Consider the following 14146-nt stretch of genomic DNA (forward strand, 5'->3'; position numbering starts at 1 on the left):
AGGCGACAGCCCCCAGCGCTAGTGCCAGCCGCACTCCCGCCTCCCTCACCCTGTATCCCGTCTATTTTATCCCTTCTATCCCTTTTATCCCTTTCTGCCGCTCCCGCCCCTCACGCTCCCACCGAGCCCGGCGGCCGGGCTGGCCGGGCCCGCCGCCTTTGTCCGCGGCGGGGCCTCCGTGCCCGGGAGCGCGGGGAGCAGGGCACGGAGCGGCACGGCAGGGCCTCGGAGAGGTGCTCGGTGTGCCTGCTGTGGAGGGGCTGGGAGGGACCCTGAGCATCCTTTCACTGCGGCCCCGCCGTGGTGGGACACCTTGCGCTGCCCCGGCCGCTGCCCGCCCGGCCCGGAGCTGGCACAGGGACAGCCAGGCTGCTCCGTGCCTGCCTGGCCTCGCAGAGAAAACGCCTTCCTTTACCTGACCCGGGCTCGTTAGGGTTTGTTAGGTTTGTGGGCTGGTGCCCGTGGCACTTTGAGCGCTGCGAGAGAATGAATGAATGGAAGCTGAGCGATAAACAAAGTAACACACTCCGCTCCTGCCGCGTACCTCCCTCTGGACACAGTGCTCTGGGAGGTTTAATTATATAAATAGTGAATAGCTTTGCTGCGTCTGCAGGTGATGCCCAGGGGGCTTCAAGTGAGGCTGAGGCGTTGGAGCGGAAAAAAGTAAAAATACTTGTGTGTGATCATAGTTTTTTTTTCCTACCAAAGTGCTTGGAAACAGAGATCAAAGAAGTGAAAGTGAAGGAGTTGCCCGGTGTGTCCCGAGCCGGGGGTGTCCGGGCAGGGCCATCCCGCCCCACTGAGCGCACACCGGGGGCTGTGTGCCCTGCTGGCTCCCCGGTACAGCAGGGACACGGCAATGGAGAGGGCTCTGGGGCAGCGCTGGGGAGAAGGGGCTGGGAGCTGGGCCTGTTTATTCCGGACAAGACCGAGAGGGATCCATCAGTGCATGTAAACATCTCAGATGGGTGCCAGGAGGAGGTGCCAGACCCGTCAGTGGTGCCCAGCGGTGAACGCGGAGCAGTGGCCACGGAGTGAAGCACATAAAGTGAAGCACAAGGAGTTTAGCAATGGCCATGAAGTGAAGCACAAGGAGTTCAATCTCAGCGTGAGGAACCTTCCTTACACTGCATGGCAGAGCCCCGGCACAGCTGCCCGGGGAGGGATGCAGTCTCCCTCTCTGGAGCCATCCCAGGCCCACCTGCACACATTCCTCTGTCACCCTCCTAGCAGAGGGGTTGGACAGGGTGGTGTCCAGAGGATCCTTGCAGCCCTAACCATGGTGATTCCCTGATAACAGCTTAAGCTGCAGGGTAGAGGACAATGACAGCCTTTGATTGAAATGGCCATCTCATGTATGATGCATTTCTGGTATGATTGCCACAGAAGGAAATGAGTCTGCCTGATAAGCACCACAGCATCAGTTATGAAGGAGGGTGTGAAAAATCTAGAAAAAAAATTAAAATAACTTTGATAGCAGGGTGCTGGAAATTGGAGAGCCAGATAAGGCCAAGGATGAAGACAGGCAGCAGATCTAGCAGCATTCAGGGTCAATGATTTCTTGAGATGAGTACTAACCCTTGGAGTTAACTTTTAGGTTTCTGATTGATTAAACCCTTGTGGGCTTTGCTTTTGCCCCTAACTTCCTGTCTGGAGTATTCATTGGGCAAAAAAAAAAAAAATCTCTTCAGGAGGAGACTCACTGTTTTTATTTTGCTTAGTTCCTTATGTGGGACCATCAGCTATTTCCAGTGCTAAGACTGTTGGTTTTAACTGTCAGAGACAGGAGTACTAAATAAAACACTCTGGCATTTAGGGGCTTTAAGAGTTTGGGTTTTTTTCAGATTTTCTGAAATTCTGAAGATAGTTTGTCAGATATTTTAAAATTCACTGCTGTCTGGAAAAATACAGAGTTGGCCATAGGTCACTGGTGGAGTAGTGTGATAAATACCTGGAGAGAACCACTGCAGAACCACTGCTGATGTTTGGAAAGTTCATTCTGCATCTGTAGTCTAGAACATCATTTTAAGCAGTGCATTGAATGGTGTTGCAAAATAATTAGCTTTTCCCAAATTAAATTTTCAATACTAAAAACCAGTGTTAGCAAAATCATAGTTATGCATTGAATATAAGCTGTATTTGTTTTTTGTCTTCTGAAAGCCTATAGCACACAATTCCATTTTATTTTGCACTATATTATGCACTAAAAAAGACTGGGGATGTGCATTGTCTGCCCTAATCTTTCACAAGCAATCTGTCTTAATTTTGAATTTCAGAATCTACTGAGCTGTTTTGACACAGTGCTGCAGTAGTCTTGCACAGCTTATGGAATTTCTGCAGAAACACTGATGAAGATTTGCTCCCTTGTCTCAGGAAATCATAATCATCCAGAATAAATACAACCTGGCCAGTGGGTGTTCCTGCATTTCTAGGCATTGATATGTTGTATTTGACTAATGTGGGAAAGCTCTTCTGGCACAGGAGAAAACATTTTAAAATAGTTTGCTCCCTCTATAAATATTCATCGTTTGTTGTTGAAAAGATTTTCTACAGAATGCCAGCACTTTTTCTTTTCCTTCCTCTGAGAAGTGTAGTTAAATATATTTACAAATTCTGATCCAAATGAAGGCAGGAACACCCTCTGCTGAGATCTCAGCCCTGGAGGATAATAGTCCTGGACCATTCATCTTCTTCCAGCAGTTATTTTGGGATAATGAGAATAATGTTCCTTTTTCTTTTTCCCTTTTCCCTCCACTGAGCAGGGAAGATGGGTGACTTGTGCAGTGAATCAGAGCCCACTGTGGCAGCAGTGCTCACAGACCGGTTTGGGGTGATCAGAGGTGTCAGGGAGGGGATTGCAGCAGCTCCTGGGAGGCGGCTCTGCCTCCTGCCAGATCCACACCTTGGGCTGTGCCTGGGGAGGAGCAAACACTCACTTCCAGGACTGCATATTTATCTTGCTGGCAGCTGGTAGTTCCTCTGGAGTCCTGCCTCCAAGTGTTTTCCTTCCAGAATGCAGATTGTTTCTGTTCTTCTGAAGTAAAGAGTACTGGAGAAAAGGGCACTTGCGATTGTTACATTGCCTTCAGTCAGCAGAGCCATTGAAAGTACAATTTGCAATTCTGTTTGCCGTTGTAAACAAGTAAGGAGAGTGCCTGTAGTAAATTGATTGGATTGAGTTACTTGGTGCTTTTAATTGTGGGGTGTTAAAATGCTCACAGTAAAAGTTTAAAGTGGCAGGCTACACCATGGAACTACAGCTCTAACAGCCTTGCTGAAAGCCCAGCCCTCGGAGGAGTCTGGGGAGTGGAATTTGCTGTAACAAATCTCTGAGCTGTGTTGAAATCTATTTCCAATCACTGCTTGGAAGTCCTGAAACAGGCACAATTATCCTCCTTTACTCCCAAGCTCATCAAGCAGCAGCAAATGACCAACTACATCAACCAAGTGCAATTAAAATACATGGAGGCAGGTCTGGCCAACAGCAGCAGCAAGGGCTGTGATTGTGGATGAGGGTTTTGTTTGTTTCAGGACAGGCTTGGAACTTCAAAATACACATAGACACAGGCATAGTATTTGGGTGGGTTTTGCTAAGCTGTTTTTGTTTTGCAATTTATGAACCTGTCGATTTCTGTGTCTGGTGACAGTGAAAACAATAATAAATGCGTGTGTTTGCAGCCCTATTTACAAACCTGTAGGTTTCTGTGCCTGGTGACAGTGAAAACAATAATAAATGCATGTGTTTGCAGCCCTATTTACAAACCTGTAGGTTTCTGTGTCGGGTCACAGTGAAAGCAATAATAAATGCATGTGTTTGCAGCCCTGTGGCTGCTGCTCCTGGTTTTTCTCTCTCATTTGTCTGTGTGAGAGTCAAAGGAAGGCTTTAGAGATTAAAATTAAAAGCAGGATGTATTTCTAATAGCAGTCTTTGATACTTCAGAGGTTATTGTCAAATGGTGGTTTTAATTCTAGCTTGACATTTCTAGCCCTGTTTCCCATACAAACCTTCCATCCTACTCTTGGCTTCCCAGTATTTCTTGAGCATCCTTTGTAGAACTAAAAGTTTATAGAACTGTTTAGACTGGGAAAAGACCTTTAGGAGCATTGAGTCCAGCTGTTAATCCAGCACTGGCCAGTTCATAATATAAGCAAATATATGAAGTACAAAAGGTATTTTAAAAAAAATCTGCAAATTAAGATCATAAAATCCCAGAGTATTCTGAATTAAAAGAGGAGGATCACTAGGATCCACTCAATGATCCTTCTCCAACTCTTCAGTGAATGACTCACATGGGAATTAAACCCATGATCCTGGAGTTATTTGTACCATGTTCTGACCAACTGATCTAATCTGGATAACAAAGTTTCATTATCTCTTTACAGACTATCCTTTTCTCCATACCAGCAATTAATCAAAGGGATGTATATCTTTGCTGCATGTACATATATATATATATATATATAGATATGGTTGCATTCAATTTCAGTGTCTTTCATTCCAAACATGGACTTTGTTGATAAACAGCTTCCAAAGATCTGTCTGTTGAAGTAATTGCTGTCTACGAGTTTTACGATATTTGTACACTCAAGGAAGTTTCTAAATTTAAAATTTCTTTAGATTGGATGTTCTCATTTTTTCCCCAGTTTTTACCCATGACTTTTTCTTTGTACCATGTTTTGTTACATGCCTAAATTTGCTTCTTTTTCAGAGATTGGAATGGGACTAACAGGCTTTGGAGTGTTTTTCCTCTTCTTTGGAATGATACTCTTCTTTGACAAAGCTCTTTTGGCTATTGGAAATGTAAGTGACTTTTCTACACTGCTTAGAATTAAGTATGTGATCTCTTAAAGATAAACTAAAATTAGAACAGCACGTTATCAGTTTGAAGCTTCATGACAGATTACTGTGGTGATCTGGTATAAAGGAGGAGTTGTGCTCAGTGATAGGAGTGAATCATTTTTCCTGCTTGAGGTTAGAACAGCTCACACTGGTGTGAATATCACCGAGGGTCAGGCCTGTGGGATGTTGGTAGACAAGAAGCAGCTTGTTCCACAGTTGTGCTGCTGCAAATGTGATTTTTTTGTGATCCTCTGAGATCACTGTCAATTTATGTATCTATTTGGATAAGAATCTTTGAAGTACATGCTAGCAAATGTAGTTTTGCAGTGCTGCAGGAGGAAAGAAAGAAGCATGAATTGCTGACACTTCTGGCTTTAGAAGAGCCAGACCTCTTTCATCAAATAGAGATTTGGTATCTACAGCTTTTACCAAATCAAAGTTGTCACTCAGAGCAGCACAGAAAATAAATCCTGGTTCTGGTATACGAAATTCCCAATCCAAATATCAAATGACAGGGTGTTTTCTGCATGTGCCAGTCTCTGTGCCTCTGCTGTTCTCAGCTGTGCCAGCCAGCCAAAGCACAGCCTGGTGGGGAGAGGTTCACCCCCTCTTCTGCTGATGCCTAAAAGTCTGCAGCCAAACAGATCAGTTTCATTCTCAAACACTGAGATTCCCTGAAGGGAAATATAAAATTGTGGATCTGAATTTGGGTGCATTAGTTGAAGCATTGTTATGAACCATCAGATCAAGTGTGCAGTGGGAGAGTTGAAAATTAAATAATGCTTATTTTTTCTTTTCCTAATGTAAGGTGGAAATACAAGATCCTGTTTAGGGAAAATGAAAACGTAGGTAGGAAGTGACCATGACAGGCTATGTGTCGTTGCAGAGAATTGTTTTTATTAAAAAAAAAATAAATATATATATATATATATATAGACCATGACAGGCTATGTGTCATTGCAGAGAATTGTTTTTATTTAAAAAAAAAAAATATATATATATATATCAGAAAGGGCAAGAGGTTCTAAGAAAGTGATTTATTAAATACCATCCAAAACTTGAGTAAAACAATCTTGAATAAACTCAGAGATATTATTGCTTTCTGAGCAAAAATGTTGCTGAAATAATTCCAAGGCCCGTAGCTACAGGACACCAGAAATAGTTCTGACTAGTTGGGACTGGTGTGATAGCACTCAGTCGCTACTGGAACAAATAAATAAACAATAAAAAGGCTCTGCACAGTAAAAAACAACTGTTCAGCTTTTTCCTTCTCTGGCTTTGCACGGTGAGTAGATCAGCAGAAGCTGTTGAAGGTGTCAGTGGCACAGAACTGAGGTGCTGTTAGGTGTGCTGTTAGTTTTTAGGAACCTTTGCTGTCAGCAGGACCGAGCTTCAGCACCACCTGTGGTGAAGATGTGACAGGGCAGATACAACTGTTGTCAGCAGATTTTCTGTTTGAGTGAGTTTGGCAGAGACCACAAAGGACAGACCTTTTACTGTCAAGCAGCTGACAGCTACAAGTGCTTTAAGATGGACCTTACAAAAGAAAATCAATAGTAAATACATTCTCACCAACTGTCTCGTGGTATTAAAATAAGTTGTGCAAGAGAAGCAGTGTCATTTTATAAAATATATATGTGTATATAAGTGTTTACATCCTATACTTGGGAACATAATTAGTTGGTTTCTTTCTTTGGTTTGTTTTTGTCTTTTCTAGGTTTTATTTGTGGCTGGCTTGTCTTTTGTTATCGGTTTAGAAAGAACGTTCAGATTCTTCTTTCAAAAACACAAAATGAAAGCAACGGGCTTCTTCCTGGGTGGTGTGCTCATAGTTCTCATTGGCTGGCCTTTAATAGGAATGATCCTGGAAATCTATGGGTTCTTCCTATTGTTCAGGTAAGTCTTGTCTGAAAACAACTTTGTGTTTGTTTGTCTAGGAATAAATGCATTCGTGTAATGTTTCTGTGCTAGAGTTGACAAAGCAGCATCCTTTAAATGTTCCTTTTGGACAGATTTTATAGGAAATTGTTTATTTACAAGTTGGTGAGTATTTTTCCAAGACTCAAATCTGCTAATGTTGGTGAGGCATTTACCAAAGTGACTTTGATAATGCTGATGTCTAGCCAAAGAATTGCAAAGCTTCAAAATGTGTGGGAGCCCAAATTGTTAGCAGTATGAAGTTTAAATATCTCCTCATGGAAAAGGGATACTTAGTACTTTTTCCAGTCAGGAGTTTGTTCTTTTCTTTAACAAATGGGGCAAAATATTTAGTTACAACCATCCTAGGTTTGTAGCCTTACCATTTCATCACTATGGCAGCCCAGGGAAAAGCTGTTTTCTGTCATGTTTTATTACAATTGTGCCTTGGAGTCAGAACTGCTTGTTTGGATTAGCAGTATCTAGACTGAGATAAGGAAAAATGGAAATTCTATTTTTTTTAACAGCAATCTTGAAACATGTTATAACTTTCACAATGTGTCATTTAAGTTCTTCATAAATGCAACTGTAATAGTGAAAGAATTTGACTTGTTACAACCTGCATAGATATCTGTATTTTTATCTCTATTTCCATGGTTGAAGTTCTATGTTTCCCTACGGAACAAAGCAAAAAATATGCATAAAAGTAGAAAGGGAGGTTTCTGGTTGTTCTTGGACTTCTGTCCAGATGCAGATTGTTTCTCTAATGGTTATTGATCAGTTTCAGACCCTGAAGTGTTCTGTGAATGGCTGAATAACACTGTTCCTGTTAATCAAAGTGAAACCATTGTTCTCATAGAGTTTTTTTTGTACTCAGTAAAATTGTAGGTTAATCTGGTGTTTAATTCAGATAAAATGTTTATTTTTGAAAACAAATCTGAACTTGGCTCTTACTGGAGACAGTGACATTTCAGAAAATGAATTTAGTGGGGTTAATGTATTTCTTATTGTTCTGCTCTGTGTTACTCTGAATTCTGTCACTGCAAGTGCTGTGATAATCTCAGTATTTCACTGAATACATTGTCACTTGCATGTAGTGCTTGGTTTAAGCAGCCAGCACAAAGCAAGTAGAATGTGTTTCCAACAGAACACCCTCCTTTTAAAAGATCTCAAGAGAGTTATAAGTTAGTCTGTCTAGGCAGGTATGGTTCTGGATTACCTAGTGGTGCTTGCAAGGTAAAACAATGTTTTATAGAGGTTTATAAAAGATCAACAGTTATCCCCAGGACTGTCCCTTAGCCTGAAGGGAATCAACAAGGGATGGATAATTCCAGGTGTGAATGTTTAGCTGATCTGTTTTAATTTAAAGTACCTGGAGACCAGTAGTTGGACTGAATGATATTAATGTCTTTTCCAACCTTGATTTCATGATTCTGTGACCATCTTTTCCAGGGCTTATTAGTTGATAAAATCTAAATCCCTTGCTACAAGGCTGACTAGTGACTACTTCAAGCAAAGCTTTTTGTTTTGCTTCAGTCTTGGTCAGTTCAACCATCCTCCTCTTGTCAGCAACTTGTTCCCTTCTGAAGAAGTTACAAATGCAGTCTTTCCTCAAGCACCATTTTGTATTGTTCCTCAGGATCCTGCTGCTTGGTAGCATAGCAGAAAACTGCCCTGCTGTTATGGGACAGCTGTTGTAATCTAAGGTGCTTTTGGAGCCTTGTTCAGATGACAGCCTTGCAGAGTTGGGGCTGACAATTTTATCCCTGCTGTACTGACTAGTCCTTATTCTTGGACACAGCAGCTGTTTTAATCTGTTACAAGTGGTTTGTGTGCCCTGCCTCACAATTTACTGAGCTACTGAAATGATCTGATGTTAGGAAAAAAAAACCAAACTCAAACCCCCCCTTATTGGTGTGGATATTACCCAGCAAATAGTTCTTAGCAGGGTGGTGAGGAGGATGATGGCGTGTGACACTTCACTGTTGCACTGTGGCTGAGGCCTCACTGCACTTTAATCCTTATTCCACACAGGGAATGCTCAGCTGGAGCTTGCTGGGAATGCCAGCACCTGCCTGCAGACACTCAGCTACTGCCACACAAAATTTGGTTTTGTGCTGCAGAGGTTAGGTGGAGAGTGCAGGGGCTGCACCACAGCGTCTGTGCCAGGCAACATCCCCGGGGTCACGATTCAAACCACTGACCTAAATTTGGGAAACAAATGAATACACAGCTCTGGCATGCTTCATTTTCTTTAGTTTATGTAAAGAGTATCATATGTGGTTTTAATTACTCACAACTAACTTCACTTGTTTCTACATTTGTTCTTGAATGTATTTTCTATAACATAAAGACAAATTATATCAAAATATGTATGCTAATTTTGAGAAATCAGTTTTGCTGACTAAATTAATTATTCTCACTTGAGTTATTTTTTGATGAGTTGACTGAGAGTTGCCAGCTATGAGGAAAATTAAATCCATTTAAAAATACACCATTTTTTTCCTGGTTTTCTCCTTTCTCTGATGAATGTGTATTGATATATTGGGTAAACAAGTGTGCTGCTAAGAAGTCACAAGATTTTGTGTAATCTTGGTTTTAAAATTACCTGCTATTTTTTCCATGTTACAGCAATATGAGAAAAGCCTAATTACAAAAACTAATACAATCTTCTGATGTTTTACCTGAAGGGGGTTCTTTCCTGTGGTGGTTGGCTTTATTAGAAGAGTTCCAGTTCTTGGCTATCTCTTGAATTTACCTGGTATAAGCTCGGTAAGTTTGGTTTTCATGCAACAACCAAAGCATGTTCTGGTTTTCATTCCACTGATACAGCACCTGTAGAAATGCATCAGAAATAAAGCAGACATAACTTTGGAGCAATGACTTCAAATGCATTCCTGCACAGTTCTTGCACCATGCACATCCCATTCATTCCCAGGGAGACACTTCCAGGGATAAAAGAAACAAAAGGAGGTGTTGGCAGGAGCTGCCCCTGCTCGTGGGCAGGGAAGTGGGAAGAGCCCTGCATTGTGGCAGGGAATGCTGGGGTTCCTCTGCTTCACTCTTGGCCATGGGTAATCATAGGGGAATCCTGCCACTGCCCTGAGCCTCTCCTGCCTGTACAACGAGGAGGGCACCATTCCTGGTGCAGAATTTGGGTGAACTTAGGAAAAGTGGCCTCTAAAAGCAAACAGTGGAGCTCAATGTTATGTTGCAGCTCGTATGCTGAACCCAGAAACTCTCAGCATGCATAGTCATTCATCAAATATATTTATTAAGGTTCACTGCACCAGGCTACGTATTTTTATTACTAAGATTTGTGTTTTTTCAAGTGGAGTTTTCCATTTTTGTAACCAAATGGGTGGGGATTTGAAGACAATTAACAGAAAGATGCTAAACTAGGGTGTTTCAGTCAACTACTTTTACTGTGCTAATTTATTTATGTATTTGAACACAAGCATTTTCAATACTAGTTTTGAAAGCAACAGTTTTAATAGCTACTACTGAAAATTAATAGTGGGAATAACATAGATGCATACAGGCTGTTTTTTAAAAATGAGTGTTCCAGATCATCTGTTCCAGTCTCACAGTTAGGCCAAGTTGTGCCTCATAATTCATGATCAATTGAATGTTTCATCTGTCAATTGATCCTAATCATATTTAATTTGATCATAAAGGGGTTAAGTCTTGTTTTTAAAAGATAATTGTTAATGTTTTATTCAAAGCCTACGTAGGCTCAGAAGAGAATCCACAGTAATGGTCAGTTGAAATATCTTCCTTGGTCTACTAATGCATGTGTGGCTGAGACTGTATTGTTTTGTTTTAATCATTAAGCTGGCAGTGTTATCTGCATTGTTCTATTTCCTTTCTCATTCTGTTGCATCTTCATGCTGCACTGTTAATGTCTATATGAGAAAAACATGTTATGCAGAAACACAATTGCAATAATTTTGGTTTTCACAAACCTAAACCATGAGGCCTCGGTGAGTACTACTTGACTCATTTCCAGTCACATACTAACTGTGCAAGTAGCAAGCAGTATTTGAGAGCAGCTTCACTCCACATGAATGTCATCAACCTAAAACCTTTTTGTCTCCTTTTCCACAGCTTGTAGATAAAGTTGGAGAAAGCAACAACATGGTATAATGACAAGAGGGTGGAAGACTGATCTAAACTTTTACTGTATTATTTATAAAATCCCTTTGAAGAATACTCAGCACAAAGATTAAGTTGTGTACAAAGGAAAAAGCTTGTTACATTCTTTACATAACAGTTTAATTTAAAATGTATAGTCAACAATATACATTAGAAAAGAAGCTCAGCAAGTATGCTTCTAGGAAAGTAACTCCAGAATTCGGGAAGTAAACTGAAGAGGGAAAAGTCATGGAATAATCCCTGTTACAACTGTTCAAGACTATTTCTGTTGGTTTTGGAAAACATGCTAGAGGCAATGAACCCTTGTGGAATTAACGGTGCCTGTTCTTTACCTCCTTATTTTGAAGGTGCAGTAGAGCAAACAGGCCTACATTTTTAAGGGTGACCCAAACGTACCCAACCCTCTGCTTGCTATCCTCAGAGTGCAAAAAATCAAACAGGAAACTTCTTGTGTAACAAGAGATGCATCTTTGCATGAAGGTTAAGATGACTATTCATCTATAAGTGTATTATGACAATAAAAAGGAAACCCTACACAGTTCTGTTGTAAACATTTTTGTAAATATGTGGCTGAAATACAGCATTGTTATCTTAATGTTTCAAAGACAAATGTTAGTCGATTGTATTTGCCTTCCGTTTCGGAATATGCAAAAGGTCAATCTTTAATAACTTTGGTCTTAAATGTTGGTTCTGAACATGCAGAGCTCAGTGGGGAACTCTGGAAGCTGACTTGCAGGCCTTCCAGGTTGCTCTCCTTGAGCCATGTTCCATGTGCATCCTGATGAGAATGTAGCCCCTTGTCACTAACGTGAAAACTCTGTGAAATACGCTTAGTTCACAAGAAACTGCATTAGGCTGAGGTGCTGATGTGAACGCTGTGACATGTAACTTACCAGAATTTGGAGCTTTGTTTTTAAACTGTTTCCAACTAAGCTTTCTTTGTTTACTCTGGAACTACGAATTGACTTTTATTTTTTATGGTAATAAAATGGAAACTTAAAGTTCTGTGTACGTGAGTCTCTGGGGAGAAAACTGCTGGGGCTGACTACAGATCAAGTGCCAATCTCCAGGTGTTTGTAACTTGTTGCTGGGTTATCTGGTTATCTTCAGACAACTCCTGGTTACAGCAGCAGCTTTGTTGTTGTTACTGAGGATTCTTGGCTAACCTGGGATAAATGTCCCCTCCTAATGCACGGGTCACATTTCTGCTCCTGTTGGAATGTTAAATGTTGTGCACTTGCAATGGTCTCAGTTCCGGTGTCCTCACCTAACAAACCCTGCTTGTTCAGTGAATTGTGGTTGTGCAGGCAGGGGGGTTTCTGTTGTGTTGCATTTTCTTTTCCCTTTCATGTAATCCTGAAACAATTACCCAATGTAGTATTAAAGGTAGCTATGTAGCCTAAAGGTCTAATGACTGGGTTTGGTTTTTTTTTTAATATTATGCAGTTTAAATTGGAATTTTCTAATGTAAGTTTTAAGTTTAAAAAATCCTTGTATACCAACTGTTTTGAAAGTTGCTCTGAAGTTTATTTGTATAAAACGAAGGTTTTTTCATTGTATAAATAGCCACAATCTACTGCTATCAATGTTTAATTTGCTTCCTTCTAAAACAGGCACCAAAAAATGATCCAGGAAAAAAAAAACTCACCTGTTATTTTGCAATTAATAACAACTGAAAAATCAGTGGGTTTATTTTATAAATAGCTATATTTGCTTGATGGCATGTGCATTACAGTTTAGAGACAGGAGTAAATACTATTTGTTGGCTCTACCTCAAGAGATAAACCATTTTAGATAACCCAATTTTAACTGCTCCTATAGCTTTGCTGTGTGTTACAATGACTAGAGAATAACACTCCAGCAGCTTGGCCAACTCATCCTGTTTGCTGTGGTAGGGCACTGGGCTGTGCTGTGGGAAATGCTGTCTAAAGCAGACAGTGTTCACCTTTTAAATCAGCTGCCTGAACGTTTTTGTGCTTGTCTTGAAAAATGATGTGATGGAAAAGGTGGATTGCACCACATGACTGTGGCTCTCTGGCTGCAGTAACTGTCTTGGTAAGCTGAAGTACCTTCATCACAATAAATGATGATGATGATGTCTTTTGGAGGTGGTGCATGTGTGGCTGTGGATGATCTCAGCATCTCTGAGAAGCTGGGGTGTAGGCAGGTCATCTCATTTATACTTAATTCATTGTTTTCAATCAAAAGTCAATTTTTTGTCACATGTCAACTGTTGTGGAAAGCATCTGAGGGAACAGAATTGTGTGTTGAATTTAGCATAGTCTATCCCTCAAGGTAATGTTTTTGAGACGGTTTTGCCAAGATAAATGTGGGTGGCAGCAAAGGTCAAAACAACTTAGCCTTAAAGTGTTTCTGTCCTTGTAAAAATATCTCAAACAGAAACATGCTTGGAATGTTTCCCCTTTTAAATGTAATTTATAATTGCTGCTTTAAAACTCATAAGGATGGATCTTATTCTGAGCAGATGAATACTGTAAATATCCTTGTCATACCTTGAATAAATGGGAACCTTTTTCTATAATTTGTCTTTGTGTCTTGGTGTGCACATTTTAAAAAAGTCTGTTTACAAGTTTTCCTTTCCAGAGGGTCAGGAGTTACTGCTTGGCTGTCTTACACTGTTGTCACTTTTACAGAAAATAGGCGCTTGGATTAATCTTAAAAGGAAAGGTTTCCTCCCCTTTTTTACAACAAACCTTTTCCATAAGCATCCCCCTAATTTTTGCAGTTCCAGTTTTGGACACAGCACAACAAAATACAAAATTTCAGTTACAGGGGAAACTACCTCCTTTTTTTTTTCTGAGGAAATAACTGTGAAACTTGAGAAAAAGAGCAGGTGTGTAGATGTTGGAGCAGGTTTTTAGCCTAGCTCAAGGCTATGACCATGAGTTCTGTGTATCCTACAAAGTGGCCTGATAAGCAGATTTACCATTCCGTGGTGTCCTGCAAGGTTGTGGCTCGTTGTTGAGGATTTTAGAGCCACAAGAGCAGCAAAGCAAAGCTTTTAACAGGTTGTTGAGGTGTTGTGTTGGAGCTGTGTACCAGTTAGTACCCTAAAAACCTAATTGTATAGAAAGAACTGGCACTTTATAATTTGAAAGGAAAAAGCCCCCACAGCAATGTCTGGTTACATCTGTTAAACTAGGAGAGGTATAATTTTAATCTGTATGTAGCTCATGGCCAGTTACGTTCAGTTGCCATTCATTAACCAGGAAT

The 14146-nt window shown here is 40.8% G+C and overlaps 1 protein-coding gene across 1 annotated transcript; it reads left to right on the plus strand.

The window, feature by feature from the left end:
• Positions 1-486: 486 nt before the first annotated feature.
• On the plus strand, positions 487-13454 carry GOLT1B (golgi transport 1B). Its single transcript, XM_039698258.1, has 6 exons — positions 487-540; positions 709-1009; positions 4710-4801; positions 6558-6736; positions 9448-9529; positions 10865-13454. The coding sequence occupies exons 1-6, from the start codon at positions 487-489 to the stop codon at positions 10901-10903; spliced, it is 747 nt and encodes a 248-aa protein (XP_039554192.1). The 3' UTR covers positions 10904-13454.
• Positions 13455-14146: the final 692 nt, after the last annotated feature.

This window comes from Passer montanus, unplaced genomic scaffold (genome assembly GCF_014805655.1).
Source record: "Passer montanus isolate IOZ18808 unplaced genomic scaffold, ASM1480565v1 scaffold122, whole genome shotgun sequence".
In the NCBI taxonomy this organism is placed as follows: Eukaryota; Metazoa; Chordata; class Aves; order Passeriformes; family Passeridae; genus Passer; species Passer montanus.

Bases quoted from the DNA above. Each gene is read 5' to 3' on its own strand.
- GOLT1B (XM_039698258.1), top strand. From the start codon at position 487: ATGAATGAATGGAAGCTGAGCGATAAACAAAGTAACACACTCCGCTCC. The intron at 541-708 runs GTACCTCCCTCT...TTCCTACCAAAG, and splicing joins ACACACTCCGCTCCTGCCGC to TGCTTGGAAACAGAGATCAA. The intron at 4,802-6,557 runs GTAAGTGACTTT...TGTCTTTTCTAG, and splicing joins CTCTTTTGGCTATTGGAAAT to GTTTTATTTGTGGCTGGCTT.